General features: G+C 47.4%; 2 protein-coding genes across 5 annotated transcripts in view; one reads left to right on the top strand and one right to left on the bottom strand.

Annotated features, from left to right (window-relative positions):
- LOC125306527 (vacuolar protein sorting-associated protein 13B-like) overlaps positions 1-2,427 on the top strand; it is a 341,904-nt gene extending 339,477 nt beyond the window's left edge. The window contains 2 exon segments of the mRNA XM_048261942.1: positions 1-243; positions 467-2,427. The exon segment at positions 1-243 is cut by the window's left edge and continues 7 nt beyond it. Of these exon segments, the coding sequence (XP_048117899.1) occupies positions 1-243; positions 467-718 (495 nt within the window). The 3' untranslated portion in view covers positions 719-2,427.
- On the bottom strand, positions 2,384-18,537 carry LOC125306635 (regulator of G-protein signaling 22). Of its 4 annotated transcripts, none has more exons than XM_048262121.1 (25): positions 18,407-18,537; positions 18,298-18,326; positions 18,015-18,077; positions 17,709-17,894; positions 17,477-17,562; positions 16,221-16,344; positions 15,767-15,821; positions 14,804-15,365; positions 14,486-14,647; positions 14,056-14,248; positions 13,661-13,786; positions 12,509-12,610; positions 10,762-10,956; positions 10,124-10,216; positions 9,512-9,678; positions 8,959-9,121; positions 7,727-7,885; positions 7,064-7,120; positions 6,348-6,518; positions 5,676-5,855; positions 5,121-5,294; positions 4,360-4,467; positions 3,942-4,050; positions 2,726-2,842; positions 2,384-2,639 (listed from the first exon to the last, which is right to left on the bottom strand). In XM_048262121.1, the coding sequence occupies exons 1-25, from the start codon at positions 18,420-18,422 to the stop codon at positions 2,632-2,634; spliced, it is 3,405 nt and encodes a 1,134-aa protein (XP_048118078.1). In that variant the 5' UTR covers positions 18,423-18,537; the 3' UTR covers positions 2,384-2,631. The 4 variants fall into 4 exon arrangements, with proteins under 4 accessions (XP_048118078.1, XP_048118075.1, XP_048118076.1 ...); XM_048262118.1 differs by having other exon boundaries at positions 2,384-2,602; XM_048262119.1 differs by having other exon boundaries at positions 2,384-2,602; positions 4,360-4,464.
- Between the last annotated feature and the right edge of the window lie 3 nt (positions 18,538-18,540).

Below are 18,540 nucleotides of genomic sequence, written 5' to 3'. Positions count from 1 at the left end.
CTGCAGTCTCTGGGCCGCCCGGAGGTGCACATGGCTCTTCAGGTGGGCCTGGTGAGCAGCTCAGGGCAGGAGCATGCCGGCTGCCTGCTGCTGACCGCTGACGTCCTGTTCGTGGTCAGCCTGTGCGAGGACACCCAGCAGCAGGCCTTCCCCATCACAGAGGTCACCTGCCAGCAGGAGCCCAGCCAGCCCGGGGAGCTCACACTCACGCTGCAGCAGACCAGGGTCAGCAGCGACAACGAGGTAGAGAGGACACACACACACACACACACACACACACACACACACACACACACACACACACACACACACTCTCTCTCTTTCTCTCTACTAATACTGATGACAAAGATGGGGATCACTGGATTCGCTGCAGCATCTGTCAACTCATAATTCAAAGACATGTCCTTTCTCTGTCCCTCCCTCTCTCTCTCTCCCTCCCTCTCTCTCTTTCTCCTCCACTCCTCAGACTGATGGGGGTCGTGAGCGGCTGTCGGAGCAGCAGTACCGGCGGCTGGTGGAGTATGTGACGCGCGTGTCCCAGCACCTCTCGCCCTCGCCGGCCACCCTGCAGCAGCAGCAGCCGCCCGTCACCGCCGCCGAGCCGCCGCCCACCCTCACCAAGAGCTACCGCTACCTGGTGGAGCCCGCGCACGCACGCGTCTTCGTCTACAAGTTCACAATGGTCAAGAACAAAGCCCTGCGCGTGGGCTTTCACTGACTGACAGACGGACACACAGACACACAGACACACACTCTCACACACACACACACACACACACACTCACTCACTCACTCACTCACACACAACTGACAGCCACCACTGATGGCCTTATTTACACGACCAATAGGTTCGGTGTGAGAGAGTGACTCTGGTATATGCACTGGTGTCCGGCCCAGTCCAGACTGACCAGCCAGGTCAAATGGACTTCAGTGCCACTGAGTGCCAGTCTCAGAATGTGTTCAAGGTGGCACTCAGTGTGTTTCCAGTGACAGTATGAGGAGTGTGGATGGAAGAGAGTATGAGGAGTGTGGATGGAAGAGAGTATGAGGAGTGTGATTGGTATTGAGAGTATGAGGAGTGTGATTGGTAGTGAGTATGAGGAGTGTGATTGGTAGTGAGTATGAGGAGTGTGGATGGAAGTGCTCTTGTTGGAGCACTAGTGGAGTGTTTCATGGGTGAAGTTGCTCTGGTGGAGGGTGACTGTGGGGCAGGTGCGTTGGGGGTTTCTGGGCTGCGGAGGTTCAGGTTAAGGGAAGAGCAGGTGAAGTGTAGTGTGAAAGGTCAGGAGAGCAGAGGGCATGTGTGAGTGAGCAGGGAGAAGTACGCTTTGGACAGATATCATGGACTGACCACACTGCTGCATTAGGGGGGAAAGGGAAAATGCAAAAAGAATTGAATTTAATTTAGAAACAAAAAACACACACGCACACACATAGACATATTGACACACAAACACACACACACACATTCACAGAGAGGCCTTTCAGTTCCAAGTATTTATTACAGCATCTGAGCTGCACGTGATGGTGTGTGACGCTAACAGTTGTAAAGCTGTGTGGCTTGTCTCTGGCTCCACCCCCTGCAGCGCTACAGGAGCACGTGCAGCCAAGCACCTCATCACCTGCATTATTTATTCTGAACAAGATTCGGAAGTCTAAGAAGACTAAGTCTAAGAATGTAAGAAGACAAGAAACTAAGAAGCTGGTTGGATAGACTGCTCTAATGTACAGGTCACGTCCCACTCAGTTTGGTGTTATTGTGCCCTGCAAACACTTAACAGCAGGGGAGCACGGGAGGAGGAGAGCCAATTAGCCACTGCTGTTTACGGAGTAACCCTTCAGACCAAAGATACTAGAGTGCTATGCTCTAAAATCTTTGCTTCAGACATGCATTGGTGTCAGCCTGAAGACTCCTCTCCCTTCCTCTCCCCTGTGCGTCTCCTGTGTCGGCGGTTATTATTATGCATATGATATATGAAATATGATGGTGAGCTGCTTGCTGGTTGTCCCATGCGTTTACACATTACCCGTGGTTCAGAGTGGGATGTGGAAGCCATGCCGATATTCGTGCAATAAGTGCGTGTGGTTGAGGCTCGTTCATCTGTGTGTCCTGGCCACCAACCAAAAGATAAGTGAATGGGTTCTTGGGTTTTGTATATTTTTTTTATAGATGACATTACTTAACGGATGTTTGATTTTTTTATTTGTTGTTTGTTGACATTTTTTTTTACTCATTCATCTCTGCCAACATCTACCTATTGCTAGAAATGTTTTATTATTAAAAAGCCTTTTTACTAGACCCTGTTTGAAAGAACAAGAACAACTACATGGAGAAGTAATCCTTTTGTAAGCCATCTGAAGCGTTTATGTTAGTGACAATGATGTATCAATAACTAAATATAACATTCTAATAAAATATTTAATTAACCTGATTGTCATGTTTCTCTTTCTTATAAATACATAGATAAGGATTATATTGTCATAAGGCATCTCTCACACAACACAAAATGTCATATTCACTTGCAGCTCCCTTCAAGTGGACCCATCAGATGTGTCCACTAGTGGGCGCCAGAGAGTGGTCTCCTCCTCAGAACGTCCTCACCTTAGATCATCAAACCGACATCATCTCACTCAGCGACCTGCAGCAGTTTCAATTCAATTCAACCTCATAAAACAAAACCATGACAATGAAGTAGAATCTCTTCTGCACGTGCTCAGTGTGTACCTGTGAGTGTGTTGGCACCAGTGGCCTCTGGCGTGTGTGTTCTCGGAGTGGCGGCAGGGTTGTGGCCTGGGGGTCTCCTGCTGACCTCTGACCTCACGCTAGGGGTAGACACGGAATCTGCAGGACCAGTAAGGGGACAATTACACAACGCTCACAAATGCTCACTGATACAGATGAATGTCCTCACCAGCATGAACACACACAGACAGCTTCAACAAGCAGAAATAGAAACACCCCAAACAGCAAGAGGCTGGCGGTCCACTGCCGGCCCACTGGGGGCAGATCTGGCGGTTCGTTGGCATTTTGCTCATGGGTTTTCTGGCGGTCCACTGGCGGGTTGCGACAAATGCCCCAATATTTTGCCACTTGTGGTCCAAACTCTTTTTCATTTATTCAGTTATACTTCAGTCATCATTTTAATAACATTTCATGTCTTTTCTTAATATTTACAACAAGTTCAATTAAAAGTGATGGCGGACCAGAAGTGGCATGTCACCAGTAATCTGCTATCTGGGACCATCAGTGTTCACAATCACACACTTAGACAGGTAGAACAACCAGAAATACCCATGACTGGTATGAGCACGCATATTTATGACATAAACACACACACACACACTGTTCTGGTGGGAAAGGAACACACCCAACCTGCATTGACTGGCATTATCACATACACAAAAACTTCTAAGGCGGGCAATGAACACACACACACACACACACACACACACAGCAGTGGTAGGCATCCTGATGATGACCAGCTGTAAGTGCCGACAGGACCCCTCCTGTGAGTGGAGAGCTATTAAAAAGCCATTGGCAGCACGGCCCATTTACTGCCCAGCGTGGACTAACCACCCTGAGAGGCTCACTCAAGCATTTCACCCACATCTGTGTGTGTGTGTGAGACATTACGTTATGTGAGCCCTAAAAATACCGTCAGACACTCGTAGCCCTGTGTGTGTGTGTATATGTATATGTGTGTTTGTGTGTGTGTGTGTTGCATTTGTAAACAAGAAACCAAAGGTAGTAGACAACTGTGTGTGTGAGAGAGTGAGTCAATGAGGCCATTTGTGAGACTTTATCCACAGGTGACGCACTGTCTGTCTGTGTGCATGTGCTGCCTCTTCCTACCTTTTCCTGTGTCTAAGTGTGCGGTGGCATTCCTGAGTCTTTACCGTCCGTCTGTGTCTGTGTCTGTGTCTGTGTCGCATCTTCCTACCTCTTCCTGTGCTAAAGGAGGCGAGGGCTTCTTCCTGCATCATCTGCTTGCGGATCAGCACCGACTCTCTCTCCAATGCTGCCATGTACTTGGAGTAGGACCAGGACAACTGCCAACGACAACACTCCATCATCACCAACCACACAACTGTCACATTACCTGAAGAACTTTAGAAAGAGTGCACTTCCGAATGAACCAACTAAAGGAAATACAGCACTTGAATAAAATGAAGATATCGTATGTAAGAGATAAACACAGATTCATTCAACCTTTATTTTCCTTCTCGGTGTACAATTGAGGGCAGCCCTCATTTTCAATGTAGATTAATTTGTTTAACAAACAAAAGGAGGAATAAATGAGTCATTGTAGCAATTCCATAATTGCAAACGGTTAGGCAGGGGCCTGGCTGTGATCTGACCTGGTCTGTGGGCAGGAGTAGCTCCACATGGTGCTCCGTGCTGCCCTCAACACCGGCCTCCTCACACACACTCCCCGAACTCCACTGCTGCTTGCTCAGGGCCTCCTGCTACATAAAAAAGACCATCATCCACATCAGAAAGGTATTTGTGTTGCTCTAAAACTGAGAGCAACAACACATTTAGTACAGATTTATATTTGATCCCTTTAATGTATTCTGATTACTTAATCAAGACATTTCACCAATTCATCATATTTAAATGACCTGATCTAATTTCAATTCAACTTCAATTTAATATCACTTATAGAGCGCCAAAACATTGCACCTCTCATGACGCTTTACAGCGTGTTAAACAATCAGAGAAGGCCCATGAGTAACAGGGGCGAGGAAAAATTCCCTAGAATTGGAGATACATGTGGGAAGAAACCTTGAGCCTGACCCATCTGCCTAGGGTCAGTACAGAACAGTAAGGTCTGTTTACATGATAAATGAATAAGCTAGTCAGGTGTAGAGAAAAGAACATGGTGTTTAAAGCCACCTGAGGTGTATGTTACAAAGAGGTGATGATCTGAATGTGCCACACTAGTAAGTGCTTTGTAAGCAACAACAGCTTTGAAAATGTAACACATGTAATGAGAAGAATGCTGTCCACCCAGCTATATCAATATCCAGTCTTCCATGCATGCTCCCTTACTGATAACACCATATTACAATCCCAGACAGAAGCGCTAGCATGCATGTAGCGTGTAGCATGTAGCGACCTGAGCCTTCCTCTCCTCCTCCTCCTCCTCTGCTCTCCTGCGCTGCAGTTCTCGCTCTCTCTGCCGGGCCCTCTTCCTCTCCAGAACGGACAGCAGGTCCTCCCCCTCTCCCACGCGGCTCTTGAAGTCCAGGAACGGAGGCCACAGCTTATACAGCTCGCTGAACACAGACATCTGCACTCATGCACACACCAGCAGCCATAAGTACAGTTAACCATGCACACAGCACATGCCATTACAGGGTATTACACATGTATTCAACCTTTTGTCCTTTTACCTACAGCAACTGAAAGTAAACGTAAAACTTATACATATACTTACACATACTGTATATACAACTTATAATATAAGCATACATTAAAATTAGTTTTAACCATTCTTTTATCTTATTGACAGTTATAGTGGATATAGCTGCTTTGGTATGAAATCCATAATGAGTGGTTAGAGCCATTCCACCAGCTGATCAGTGTATATGAACTGCTGTGGAATCTGATAAAGGCAAAGGTGAGTGTGAAGTGAGTTTGTGTCCCTCGTCCCTGTAGGTAGTGGACAGACCTGGGCCTCTCTGAAGACATAGGGCCCCAGCTCCCTCCTCTGGTCCAGGATGGTGCGCGCCTGCTCGGGGGGGATGCTGATCTGCAGGGCGGGGGGCACGCTGGAGCTGATGAAGCAGCTGATGATGGTGCTGATCTTGTGCTGGACGGTGGCCTCGTCACAGTGCGAGTGACACAGGTCCTGAGCGCATCGGAGAGAGAGGAGGGAGAGCGGGGAGCAACATGGGATTTAGTGGATACTTCTATCCAAACCAGCATTTTTTTAAGAACTGGTAGAAGACTTAAAAATAAATAATAAAATATTGAATAAAAAATATGTTCCTGCAGAGAGCCACATAATGAGAACAGTGTGTTGCAGTTTTTTTTATTACTATCACCACCAGTTTGCTGCTGGCAAGTTGAATAATTCTCTCCAGACCATTTCCCAGCTGCATTAGACTAATTGAAATGCTGTGATTAATGCGACATTTGGCATTACAGTGCAATTTGCCAAACAGTCATATGTCAGGGATATAATTGACTGGTATACTGATTAAAACATTATGAGAGGCGTTATCATTAGCCCGGACACCATTAGTGACTCAGAGCCAGCGAATGCGATCGTGTGTGTGTGTGTGTGTGTGTGTGTGTGTGTATGTGTGTGTGTGTCCATAACTGACTGACTGGGCCTTGCCTTGTATCGCTGCACCTCCAGCCAGAAGAGCACGTCGTTCTCGTACAGGTCCCCCTTCAGGACCACGAAGCGCTGGAACTGCAGGCAGGTGACGGGGTTCAGCAGGGCCTGCCGGAAGGCCAGCACCTCCCTGGACGAGGCCATCCAGGCACTGTCTGCCTGCTGAGAGAGCTTGGAAGGGCACATGAGAGGACCCAAAATAACAGTGTTCTGATTCTAGAATGGGTCTGGCCCCAATTGATCCCGTGCTGACCCAACACCCAGGTCCACTCCAGGGTCAGCTGCTATATGGGGCAGTAGATGTCCATGACAAAATACCCTCAATCTTATACAAGTTTGCTAATGGATAATTCAGTAGGAGTAGAAGAGGTTAGAGGAGTAGTAAAATTGAACTGAACTAAAATTGAGTAGTGGACATATATCTATTATATCTATATGGGACAGCATAGGTTCACTCAACCATGTTCATACGCATTCATGAGATTTAACCCCTGTGATCCATCCTGTGATCCTACAGTGAGACTGATAATATAGTAGGTAACCCTGGTGGCCAGAGTTATTGAGGAACGCGGTCTAAACAGATTAGGCATGAGCATGACACAGGTGTCACCTCACAGGCAACACTGTTGAATCACAGAACATCTGAAGAATCAGACTAGTTATGGTTTATTCTCTCTCTCTCTCCCAGAGCTGCAGTCCAAGAGCAGATCTCTTACCTTCCAGGGCTGCTTCCTTCTCCTGTGGTATCTCCTCCTGTGGTCCTCCGTCTGGGGCTGGACACACACACACACACACCACACGACACACGACAAAGCCAGAGTGACCTCAGCAGCACTGTCCGCAGCCACCCAATGTCCCCCTCCAACCACTGAGACTCTCTCAGGCAACACTAGACCTCTGGCAACACTCTCAACGCTTCCTCTTAGGCACTCCTCTTCACCACCACCCTTCTCTCTCTCTCTCTCTCTCTCTCTCCCTCCCTCCCTCCCTCCCTCTCTCTCTCTCTCCCTCTGAGTTGACAGCATCTCTGATGACCTGTAATGCTCCCCCATTTACTAATGCTGGGGCTATCAGTGTCTGAACACAGGTATACATGATAGCGTAATTAACACGACAGGGGGAAGCGGCAGCGCTAATAAGGATGACCGCAGCCGAAATGTGAGGAAGAGGCGCTTTGAGGTCTCACATTCCCGCGACTGACGGAGACACCAAAACAACCAGCACCAGCCTTTACTCTCTAATCCTCAAGTCGATTCCCTGCTCTTGGATAGTGCAACATGAAGGCTTTAGTTGAGTGATTTTTAAGTGTTTTTTAAGTTAAGTGATAGTTCAGCTCCTCTTGACAGGAGGGAGGGAGTGGAGGGATTAGAGAGACACACCTGAAGTTTTTGGCGCTCACTGAAGTCAGGTGTGGACAGGTAGACAGGCAGCCATTTTCTCTCGATGCGGTCCCTCACGATGTTCTGCATCTCTGTCAGTGGAGCTCCCGATAGACCGTTCTGCAGGAGCTGGCCCCAGCCACCAGCCAGACGGATGACCTGAGAACACACACACACACACACACACACACACACACACACACACACACACAAATACATACACACACACACAATACCACACATACACACAGAAACACACACAATAACATGTATATGCATACACACAAAAAAAACGCAAACACACACACACACACACAGAGATATAAATGTATTTTCATCTTCTCACCTGAGCACACACACACGCTCACACACATGAAGACATGCAATTAGCTATTAATAGGCTGATACATGATACACATGTGGCATGCCAGTTAAATGAATGGACCCCATGATGTGCTGTTAGAGTAATAGAGTTAGCTAATACAGATACAGGACTGCTGGTGGAGACCTATGTGAGCGACTGCTGCAGAGCACGCAGACAGACAGGCAGGCAGGCAGGCAGGGGAGCCCACATTACAGACATTAGTGTCATGGCGACCCGTAAGCCAGAGGATGATTGACGCTGGCATCGTCGGGAACGCCACGCAGATGGAAAGCCCCTCAGACGGGACATCTGAAAACAGGAAGCCCGCCGCCCGCCGCCGCACACCCCTCTCTCCCTTCCCGTCCCGGCATGCTAGGCTTCCCTGCTGTTACCGCCTTCTTCCAGAACGCTCTGCCACTGCCAAACGCCCATGGCTGTCAGTGTGTCTGCTGTGACGGACTGTCAAAAGTATTTTTTTTCTCTCTGGTCGGAGTCTGAGATCCTGTGATATGTGATCTGGGGGTTCTGTTTTTTTTTTTTTTTTTTTTTTTTTAAACATCTGCGATTATTTTGCCTTGCCGGCTGGCAACTGGTAGTGCTGAGTCTGCTCGCAGACAAATCTCTTTTGTCTGATGTCTCTTTTGTGTCATCTGTTTTGGGCTTTGAGGTTCTGTGTTTTGTTAGAAATGTCAATAAATGTTTGTTAGCAGAAACAAGAGACGGAAGCAGTGGAAAATCTGCAGGGGGAAGAGAGGGCTCAGGGGCCAGGAGATGGGAACAGGGGATAGGGGATGGAGGGAGGGTGGGGATGGAGGGAGGGAGGGAGGGATGGAGGGAGGGAGGGAGGGTGGGGATGGCACACACACACCTCCTCCTGCTGATGTTTGGTGGCAGGGCTACCAGGCCCAAAGAAGTACTTCCTGTTGAGGTACTTGGTCTTGATGGCACAGAAGCGCTGGGCTCTCTCCTCCTGCTGCTGGCTGGAGGTCCTCTTCAGCTGCTCCAGGTCCAACCAGCACAGCAGGTCCATGCTGCACACCACACAACACAACACAACACAACTCAGCTCAGCTCAGCTCAGCTCAGCTCAGCTCAGCTCAGCTCAGCTCAGCTCAGCTCAGCTCAGCACAACACAACACAACACAACACAACACAGCACAGCACAGCACAGCACAGCACAGCACAGCACAGCACAGCACAGCACAGCACAGCACAGCACAGCACAGCACAGCACAGCACAGCACAGCACAGCACAGCCCGACATAGCACAACACAATGCATTGAAGGTCATATAGTTATGATCTTAATGTTGCCCTGATTTATCATATGATGGGTGGGTGAGTGATCCACAGAAAGTGCAGATTTAAGTGACGTGAAGTAAAAAGTAAAAAAAAAAGTAAAGAAATCTGTCCTAAGGTCACCTGGCAGAATTCTCCTCCAGAAAAGCCTGAAAGTGCTGGAGCTCTGTGCGGTTCCGGAGCACAGACACCAGACGGAACCCTCTGAACTGCTGCGGAACCTGTGCCCAAGAGTCTGGTTCTCTAGGGACCTCTGGTGGAGGAGGCGCAGACTTGCGCTCCCGAGCCAGCTGCACAGTATGCAGCGTAAATACAGGGATTAGTGTCTGCTGAAAACCACCGCCATGGAATCAGCCACCAGCATTACAATATGTGCCATGACTCCACACATCAGAGGGCCACAGCATGTTTACTTAGAGGCCGACTCAGCAGTGGGCATTCCCCCAAGATGCCAGCCGAGGCTACAGATAGGAAACAAGTCTGGGTGCGTGTTTGATTCCAGCCACACAAAATTCCTGTTACATAAATCAAGCAGTATATTACAGCTGCCTCCAGCCTCCACACCGCATGCCAGGCAGAGATGCATTTGCTCTAGAATTGCGGTTTGGTTCCTGGATGGATTAAAAGCTTTTAAAACCAGCCAGGGTTGACAACATGACCATAAGTGTTTTCATGTCTTTGTGACTATGTGTATGTGTGTGTGTGTGTGTGCTTGTCTATAACATCATGTCTGACCTGTTCCATCCTCCGCACAGACTCAGTGTGCAGCACTTGGAGCTTCCTGTAATCAGCTGTCTCATCATGGCGGGTTTCTTCCCACAGATCCACCTGTGAGCCAAAGCCCAGTTTACAGACAGACAGACACACACTCACATGCACTCAATGACCTAGTCAGACTGTACAGAAACATGGGCACACCTCTGAATGCACCCACACTGACTAATGAGTCATGATGAAATCAGTTGATGAAATCAATCATTTTTCAACATACAGAAAAACTATAAACTGCAGTAAACTCCACACTATGTATAAAACTCTATACTCCATACTATGTATATTATAAAAGTGTCTGCATATAGACATAAGATTGCATTGCTGTCATCAGCAATTTATACTATATGTAAATTCTATTTAAATTTGATGTTTAAGATCAGCCACACACCAGCCTGGGTGAACAAATTTCTTTTCAAAGGAAAATACACATTCCTGGGTTATTGATCATTCAGAAATGAACGTTAATGGGATCCTTTCCAGACCAACCTGGAGAGCAAATTCAAATTTGGTAACAGGTTTGTGTGGGTTCACCCAGGCTAGCCCCACACTGGTACCCAACAGAGTTTGACATGACCCAGATGGGCAGACAGAGACGGGACCTGTTCATAGATGTCTGTGTCCTGAGAGGTGAGGAGGGTCCAGGGCTCCAGCAGGAGGCTGAGAGTGTGCTCCTCTGCCCCATCAAACAGCTCCTCAAATGGAGGAGTCAAGCGCGCAAACACCTGCCTCATGCACTCCTCACCCACACCGATGCTCTCCTGGGATGCACTGCACAGGTAGGTGGAGTACAGCACCTACACACACACACACACACACACACACACACACACACACACACACACACACACACACACACGGTCAACCAGCCATTGGGTATGAGCATTTAAAAGATAGAGATCAATAGTTGACAAACTCAAATGCAGTACAGCACCAACACACAAACTCAAAACATTAGAGATGACGTACACATACAGACACACACACAGACACACAGACACACACACTGACATACACACACACACACAGCCCCCTCATTGCATTGAGTAGCCTATGAAGTGGTAGTGGCTCATCTGCCGCTCTCAGCAGTGTCATGTCAGCACATTGCTCCCGTCACCGAGGGCCATCTGAAAGCCATCGGGCGCCCGCTGCGCTTTCCCAGCCTCACGCCACACCAGGCCGGGCCAGAGGGACCGGGCACCCTGGCGAGTGCCGCAGCTGGCCCTGATGAGGTGTGGAATGCTCCCTGGCACGGCTGGCGGGTCGTTGTGTGTCCCGCTGTGAGCGGCGCGGCGGTGATCAAACGGCCCCCGGCTCCTGAGTGGCCCCCGGGGGCCGTGGCGGTCGCCAGCTCCTGGCTGGACGAGGGGACACGCCAGCAACACTCAGCCTCACAGAGCGCCACTAAATCAGCGCAAAGCCTTTCTCCTCCTCCTCCTCCCTCTCTCTGTGGCTGCTCCTCCATCCTCCTCTCTCCATCTCTCATCTTTCTTTCACTCTCATCTCCCATTCTCTCTCTCTCTCTTCTCCACTTGAAATCACTCTCATTGACACTCTCATCAATTTCTCTCATTGACTCCATCTTACCTCCACTTTCTATCCCTCTCTCAGCCACCCCGCCCCCCCCACCACCACACACACACACACACACCCCAGGCTCCGGCTCACTGCAGTCTTGTCTGTGTGTGGACGGAGTGACTGGTCCTGATTTGCAGGGAGCTCTGCTCTGCTGTGTTCTGTTCCTCCGCTCTGATTTATGGAAGCTGGCCTCAGCTGCCCTGTTTGCCATATGCCTGGTCCTGTGCCCAGACTTCTCTCCCTCTCCAACTCTCTCTCCATCATTCTCTCTTAATCCATCTCTCTCTCTATCCCACTCGCTCCATCTCTCTCTCAATCATCTCTCTCTCTCTCTCAATCTCCCTCTCCCCATCTCACTTTGTCCCTCACTCTTTCCATCTCTCTCTCTCTGTCTCTCTCTCTCTCTCCATCTCTCTGTCTCCATCTCTCCATCTCTGGGCTTCATGCCATGCCCCCTGCCTATGTCCCTTGGGAGGCATCACTCCTGTTTTTATGTGCCTGTGAGGGCGGATGTGTGTGACTGCGGACTGAACAGCTCCACTGACAGCATGGAAGTGGGGGGTACTACATGAAAGAAAGAAAGAAAGAAAGAAAGAAAGAAAGAAAGAAAGAAAGAAAGACGCATGGCCCACCATGTGCAGCATAAAAGACTAAAGAATAAAGAAAAGAAAGCATTTCAGTGTGCACGTTTTGTGTTTTCTGCATATTGCATTAAAAACGAAAAGATGTCAAGACAGACAGATAGGCTGGATGGGGGAGGTCATCCCTCACCTGGGCCTTCCTCCGGGCTCTGTAAGGGTCCAGGCCATCCTGGTAGAAGAGCTGCTGGTATTCCTGCAGATCGGTCCAGAAGTGGATGGCGCTCTCCCACAGCTGACAGACACAGAGCACAGAGCACAGGCCCCAGGGCAGACACATGGACAGTCAGCCAGCAGGAAGCCTGGGAGGAGACCAGACTGGGCCGGACTGGCTGGCATTGTGGTGGTGGTAAACCAGCATGTGCCAGCCTGGTATGGCAAACGTGTATGTGTTTGTCGATTTGTTTGGTGTGTGTGTGTGTGTTTACCTGTCTGTGTTTGTGTGTGTGTGTGTGTGTGTATAATGTATATGTGTGTGTCTGTAATGAACAATAGCTAAATTAAAGCCCTAGCTCTCATATACTGACTTAACTATAATCCATGCATTTGTTACATCTAGGCTGGGCTATTGTAACTCTCTGTATTTAGGTCTGAACCAATCTACCCTTGCTAGACTTCAATTAGTCCAAAATGCAGCAGCTAGGCTCCTTACTGGAACTAAGAAACATATGTAGTCCTGTGCTGGCCAGACTCTAGGCTACTAAGGTCTTCCTCGCAACATCTTCTTTCAGTCCCTAATGCAATCCTAAAAACGAAAGGTGATAAGGCTTTTTCTGTTGCTGCCCCTCGACTCTGGAATAATCTCCCTATAGAAATGAAGTCCTGTCCCACTATCAGTAGCTTTAAATCAAATGTAAAGACCCATCTATTTTCTTTGGTCCTTAATGTCCATTAATTCTCCCCTTGTTTGTTTATTTATCTTATTTGTATTTATTTTCAGCATTATATTAACTGCCATCTTTAACTTTACTGTACATTTTGCTCTAGGCCTATAGTAGTAATAGTAGTTTTAGTAACCGTATCTTCTTTTATCTACAATCATATTCATATTCATTAGCATTACTATTATTTTTTTGGTATCTTTATTTTTTTTTTGTCATTTATATTTTTGTTTTTATTACTCTTTTTATGTTATTTCTGTGAGCACCTTGGGCCAATTGCATTGCGTTTAAGTGTGCTAAATAAATAAATGTGACTTCACTTGTGACTTGTAATGTGTGTGTGTGTGTGTGTGTGTGTGTGTGTGTGTGTGTGTGTGTGTGTGTGTGTGTGTGTGTGTGTGTACCTTGTTGCCTGAGAGCTCACAGAAGCGGGTGAAGTAGAAGCCAGCTCTGGGCTCCACATGTAATGCCTGAAGCATCCTCTCCATGAGCCTGCCCTTCAACGCTGGGGTACTGCTGCCAGACAATGGCTGAGAACACCACACATACACCCATGCAAACACACACACAAACACACATTCACACACACACAACCACAGCATGCATGCACACGCACGCACACAAAACACATATTTATGATATGCATGAATGCACATCCACAGACATTTACAAGCACATACAGTCTCCTAAAAAACAATGTGGATGAGACCATAAGTATCACCAGTATCACAACCCCCCCACCCATACACCCCACACCCCTACAGGGAATGGTTTGGGAGAAGGGGGTGCCTACCCGTACCTGTCCAGCAGTTGAGGGTGGAGCTCTGGGCTTACAGAGGTGGGGTTGCACAGGAGGCAGGGTGATGTAGCTGGGGTTGGGCCCTCCAGCAGCAGATGAATGGAGACGACGCTTCTGCCAATGAGGCTGCTGCTGTGGGTCCAGCAGTCTTCGTCTCTCACTGGCAGACCTCACCAAACAAAACAGTGGGCCCCTATGGGACAGACACACACGCATGCACGCACATACACACACATACATACACACACGCATGCACGCACCCCGCACGCACGCACACACATACACATAAACTTGCAACAGTTCAGTTGAGTGATTTTTGCAGCCATTGTTATAACATTCTCATCCAAGTCACATTAACAGCAGAAAGTGTGAGGAGCCAGTGCAGTGCGGTATAGTGACTGTGTGGTGTTGTGTGGTGAGCTCCCCTCACCAGTATGTTAACAGAGTCTCAGAGAGACAGGGCTGTACGTGCAGTAGCTTGTCCTCTATCCAGCTGGAGGAACTAGCCAGGCCCAGCCTGGAGAGCAGTTCAGAACTTAGAGCCCTAAAGCCACTGCTTGGCATGTATTGGTGCCGCATCTTCACCAAGTGCCTAAAACACAGAAGAAAAGACATCTGTCAGATGAGTAGGGGCGGTCATTGTTTTATGTATGCTATGAATTGCGGCAAAGTTGTACACAAAGCTGTGACCTGGTCCATAAAAGGTAACTGGTCATTCAGACTGGGAAGAGCAGACGAGCTGTCTGACCTGTTTTTGGTCTTTGGGCTCGCTAGGATCCTCAGCCTCTCGATGTCCATCCACAGCTGCAGGACCTTCTCCCCGGGGGTGCCCTGTAAAAACCTCTTAAAGTCCTCCAGGGCCTGTCTGGAGCCATGGAAACACAAACAATGACCGTGTCCACCTGCCGGCTCATCCGTCGCCGAGCCGCTATTAAACTCATTCATTTCAGCTGCCGCACAGGCTGTGTGTGGCACGAGCTCTGTTGCCCCTGGTGCCTGCTGATGAGTGTCCAGCTCAACCCTGGCAGTGCCCACCTGCAGCTCAGACACTGCCACCTGCAGGACGTGGTTGACCAGGCTGGTGATGAGACGACCCTCCCCAAGGTCAGCTGTGCCCGGGCGCGTGGATGGGCTCGTCGCCTCCTCCTGCTCCGTGGACTCTGTGAAGTACAAACAGGCCTCTGCCTCAGCCTCTACTCCCCTGGCCTCTGCCAAACAGGCCTCCACCTCGGCCTCTACTCCCCTGGCCTCTGCCAAACAGGCCTCCACCTCGGCCTCTACTCCCCTGGCCTCTGCATGTCTGTCGCTGCCTAGAGAGGAGGAGGATGAGGATGAGGAGGAAGAGAGGAGAGATGGTGAGAGTGGGAGGGAGAAAGTCAGGACAGCGGCTAGCTACAGAGTCCTGTTTTTATGGCTGCCACATAAAAGAACAGATCCCCCCCCCCTTGTGTGATGAGGAAAGAGATGTACGGTTCTTCATTTGTTTTTTTTCTCTCTCTCTCTTTCTGGTGACAATTTCTTTTTCTTTCTTTTTTTACATACAAATTGCACCTGACAGGATTTATGAGTAGTGAGAATGTGTGATAGGTGCACTGTCAGACGTGTCATATATCTGACACCCCGAGTGAAAAATGGCGCCGCTATTTGCGGGCGAAGCTCCCTGACAGCTTTTCAGAAGTTTTTCATTTCCTCTCTCGGACTCCTCACTTACCGTTCCTGTGCTCACGAGCTGCCTGGCTTTCCCCTTTGATGAAAGACACTCGATCCTGCAGGACAAATCACATAATGTTTGTATGAGCACTGACATCCTATTAGCCCTACTCTTTCATGTAACATAATCCACTTTCTCCTCTTTTGCCTTCCTTGATGGAACACAGACAGAGAGGCTCACATACCTAAAACTAAGTCTACCACAGCAAGCCAAACTCCAACACCCACAAGCCAAAGGTTTGGGTGAGCTTTAAAAAGCACGGAGCCTCCTGCCATCAGCTAATGAAATGGGCTTTAATAATGTTTACGCTCTGTTAACTTTCTACAATTACGTGGTAATCATTACATGACATCACACCCCCTCCACCCACCCACCCACCCCGCGATCAAAAGACACAATCCCGAGAGGCCCAGCTTCATTAGTCTCAGCAAGATGTGACGAGTTTCATGGGGACCTTGTTAAGATCCTGCGCTGCACAGTGTGTAGGGGGTTGTGGATAAACAGAGCAGAGAGCAGAGGCAGAGGCGTTGTCCAGTCTCTGACCTGGACAGACCAGCTGGCAGAGGAGCTTCACCAATCTAAGGCAGAAATAAATAAAAAAAAACAGTGACTGGGTTTGATGAGGGCAACTCCCTGATCAGGAAGACAGGTTCTACTGTGGTCTTTCTTATTGTAACAGACTTCCATGCACATCAGTCGCTTTGGTTAAAAATGCATCAGCCAAATGTAATGTAATGTAATGTAATGTAATCTGATTTTAAGATTATGACCATTATGGTTTGTTCAATCAAGTGAGACGAACTGTGTAAGGTTGTGTATCTTCAAACATGCATCTAGTAGCCTACATAACTCAATACTATGGCCTTCATTATTGCGGTCAGTGAGGATAGGAGCAGGCTTCACTCAATTTGTCTACTTTTAAACTTTAAGAGTGCTGGCCTGGATAGTTATACATAAAGGAAAGTAGGAGAGAGGCCGCACTATGCATACTCTTTTACTTGCATATGAAGAAGGCGCACGCCGAAACGCGTATGTGCAAATAAAAGAGTATATGCATAGTGCGGCCTCTCTCCTACTTTCCTTCATTATTGCTGTTCCATGACCTGCAAATTGTGAAGACATTTCCAGATAATGTTTTTTTTTTTTTTTTAAACACACAGGCTCACATATAGGATACAAGTCTCCCTTTCAAGAAGCTGATAAGAAAATCTAAACAACCAACCACATTTTCCAACTAAGCCATGTCCTTAGCACTGAGGGGTCACACTCAAAGCAAATATAAGCACAAACAACACTTGTCAATTTTAAGTTACTATACAACCAGGTCTCAAGTTGTTAGTTAATTATTACGTTTCAGGGAGCGCACAATAATTTCTTAGAGTTTATAGCTGCCCTCAATTCCCTAATGACCGTTGTGGATTTTGACAAATACTAAAAGCAAATAGACACAAGTCAAGCCTGTTGGGCCTGAGCAGCTCTGTTCTAGATTTAATAAAATCAAGGTTTTTCCCATTTAAATGACATCAAATGCAAGATGGGTAAAATAGATTTCTCATTTCTAATATAGGCCTATAAAGAATAGGCTATCATATAGGGAGGGAGTAAAGTAAACATTAGAAAACTCATTAGACAACAACAGCAATAATAATAATAATAATAATAATAATAATAATAATAATAATAATAAAACAACAACAACAATAATAATACCTGTATTCAAAGAAGTAGTCACTTTGTAAAAACAAGGGCAGTCTTGATTTGTTAACCCACTTCATCCCTTGATCTCGGTCCAAACACTGAAACATTGAGCAATTCTTCATGTTGATGTTTTCTGTAGCCTATAAACTTAGTTACCACACACCACAACAAATGTCTTTATTCATAGGCTCTACTGACTCCAAGTACTACTTGTAAATATTTAAAGTGAACATCAATCTCTCACCAGAACTGTGTAAGAGTTGTCAAACATGGGGATTGCGGTGAGCCACGGAGAATCTGAATTTGCGAGAAACTTTGCTTCATGTTCGTGCAAGGTTGTCCGAATTCGGCTGTGGAGAGTTTCGGCTGCATCGCTCACCACCTCAAAAGCTCCGGTCTCCGTGTTGTATTTTATAGTTTCGTGAAATGTCTGAAACGTACAAATAAATGGAAGAAAAGCGCAGTAGGCTCTCAAATGTTAGAGACCAATAGTCTAAAGGACTACCCTAAAAGTCTACAAACAAACAAAATCAATGTGTGATCTCCTTACTGGGAGGCTTAAAAATGCATTCAGAAACTCCACCAGAGCATCGTCGTTGGCCAACTTGTCTTCCTAAAAAAAAAAAAAAACATCTGTCAAAAAGGCCTATTCAAACCCAAGCTCTTCCCATAAAATCAGATCCACATGTCCACACTACTGCTTCACAATGTTTTCTTTCATGATTAACTTCTAGAAATAATTTTATTTTGCAAAACAAGATTCTTGCCAATTCTTATCAGATAGACTACCTAGATCTTGCATAGCCTACGAATTAATGCAACATTCCACTTACAAGAGAGCTGTTCCAAAGTGTCGATGAATCTAATGGGATGAAAACATTATGCAATAAGAAAGCGGAACAGAACACAAAATAATGATTTGTCATTGCTAGATGTGCTCACCTGTATTTCCCAACATCTTATACCGAAGTTTAGCTGGATCTTAAAAGCCCCGTCTTCAGTTCAAAAATGAATGTAGCAGCAGTTGGAATTTAGACCAACTTCAGTCAATGACAATCACTCATGTAGTTAGCCTA

Source organism: Alosa alosa, chromosome 13 (genome assembly GCF_017589495.1).
Source record: "Alosa alosa isolate M-15738 ecotype Scorff River chromosome 13, AALO_Geno_1.1, whole genome shotgun sequence".
NCBI lineage: Eukaryota > Metazoa > Chordata > Actinopteri > Clupeiformes > Clupeidae > Alosa > Alosa alosa.
The sequence above is the reverse complement of the archived record's forward strand: the minus strand, read 5'-3'. Positions and strand labels throughout refer to the sequence as shown.

What these genes read in the sequence shown, in the direction of transcription:
- LOC125306635 (XM_048262118.1), bottom strand. An exon ending in CACTTTGGAACAGCTCTCTT is followed by an intron (nt 18,078 to 18,297) that starts GTAAGTGGAATG and finishes TTTTTTTTTTAG; the next exon opens with GAAGACAAGTTGGCCAACGA. An exon ending in GACTACTTCTTTGAATACAG is followed by an intron (nt 16,345 to 17,476) that starts GTATTATTATTG and finishes TTTCTGCCTTAG; the next exon opens with ATTGGTGAAGCTCCTCTGCC.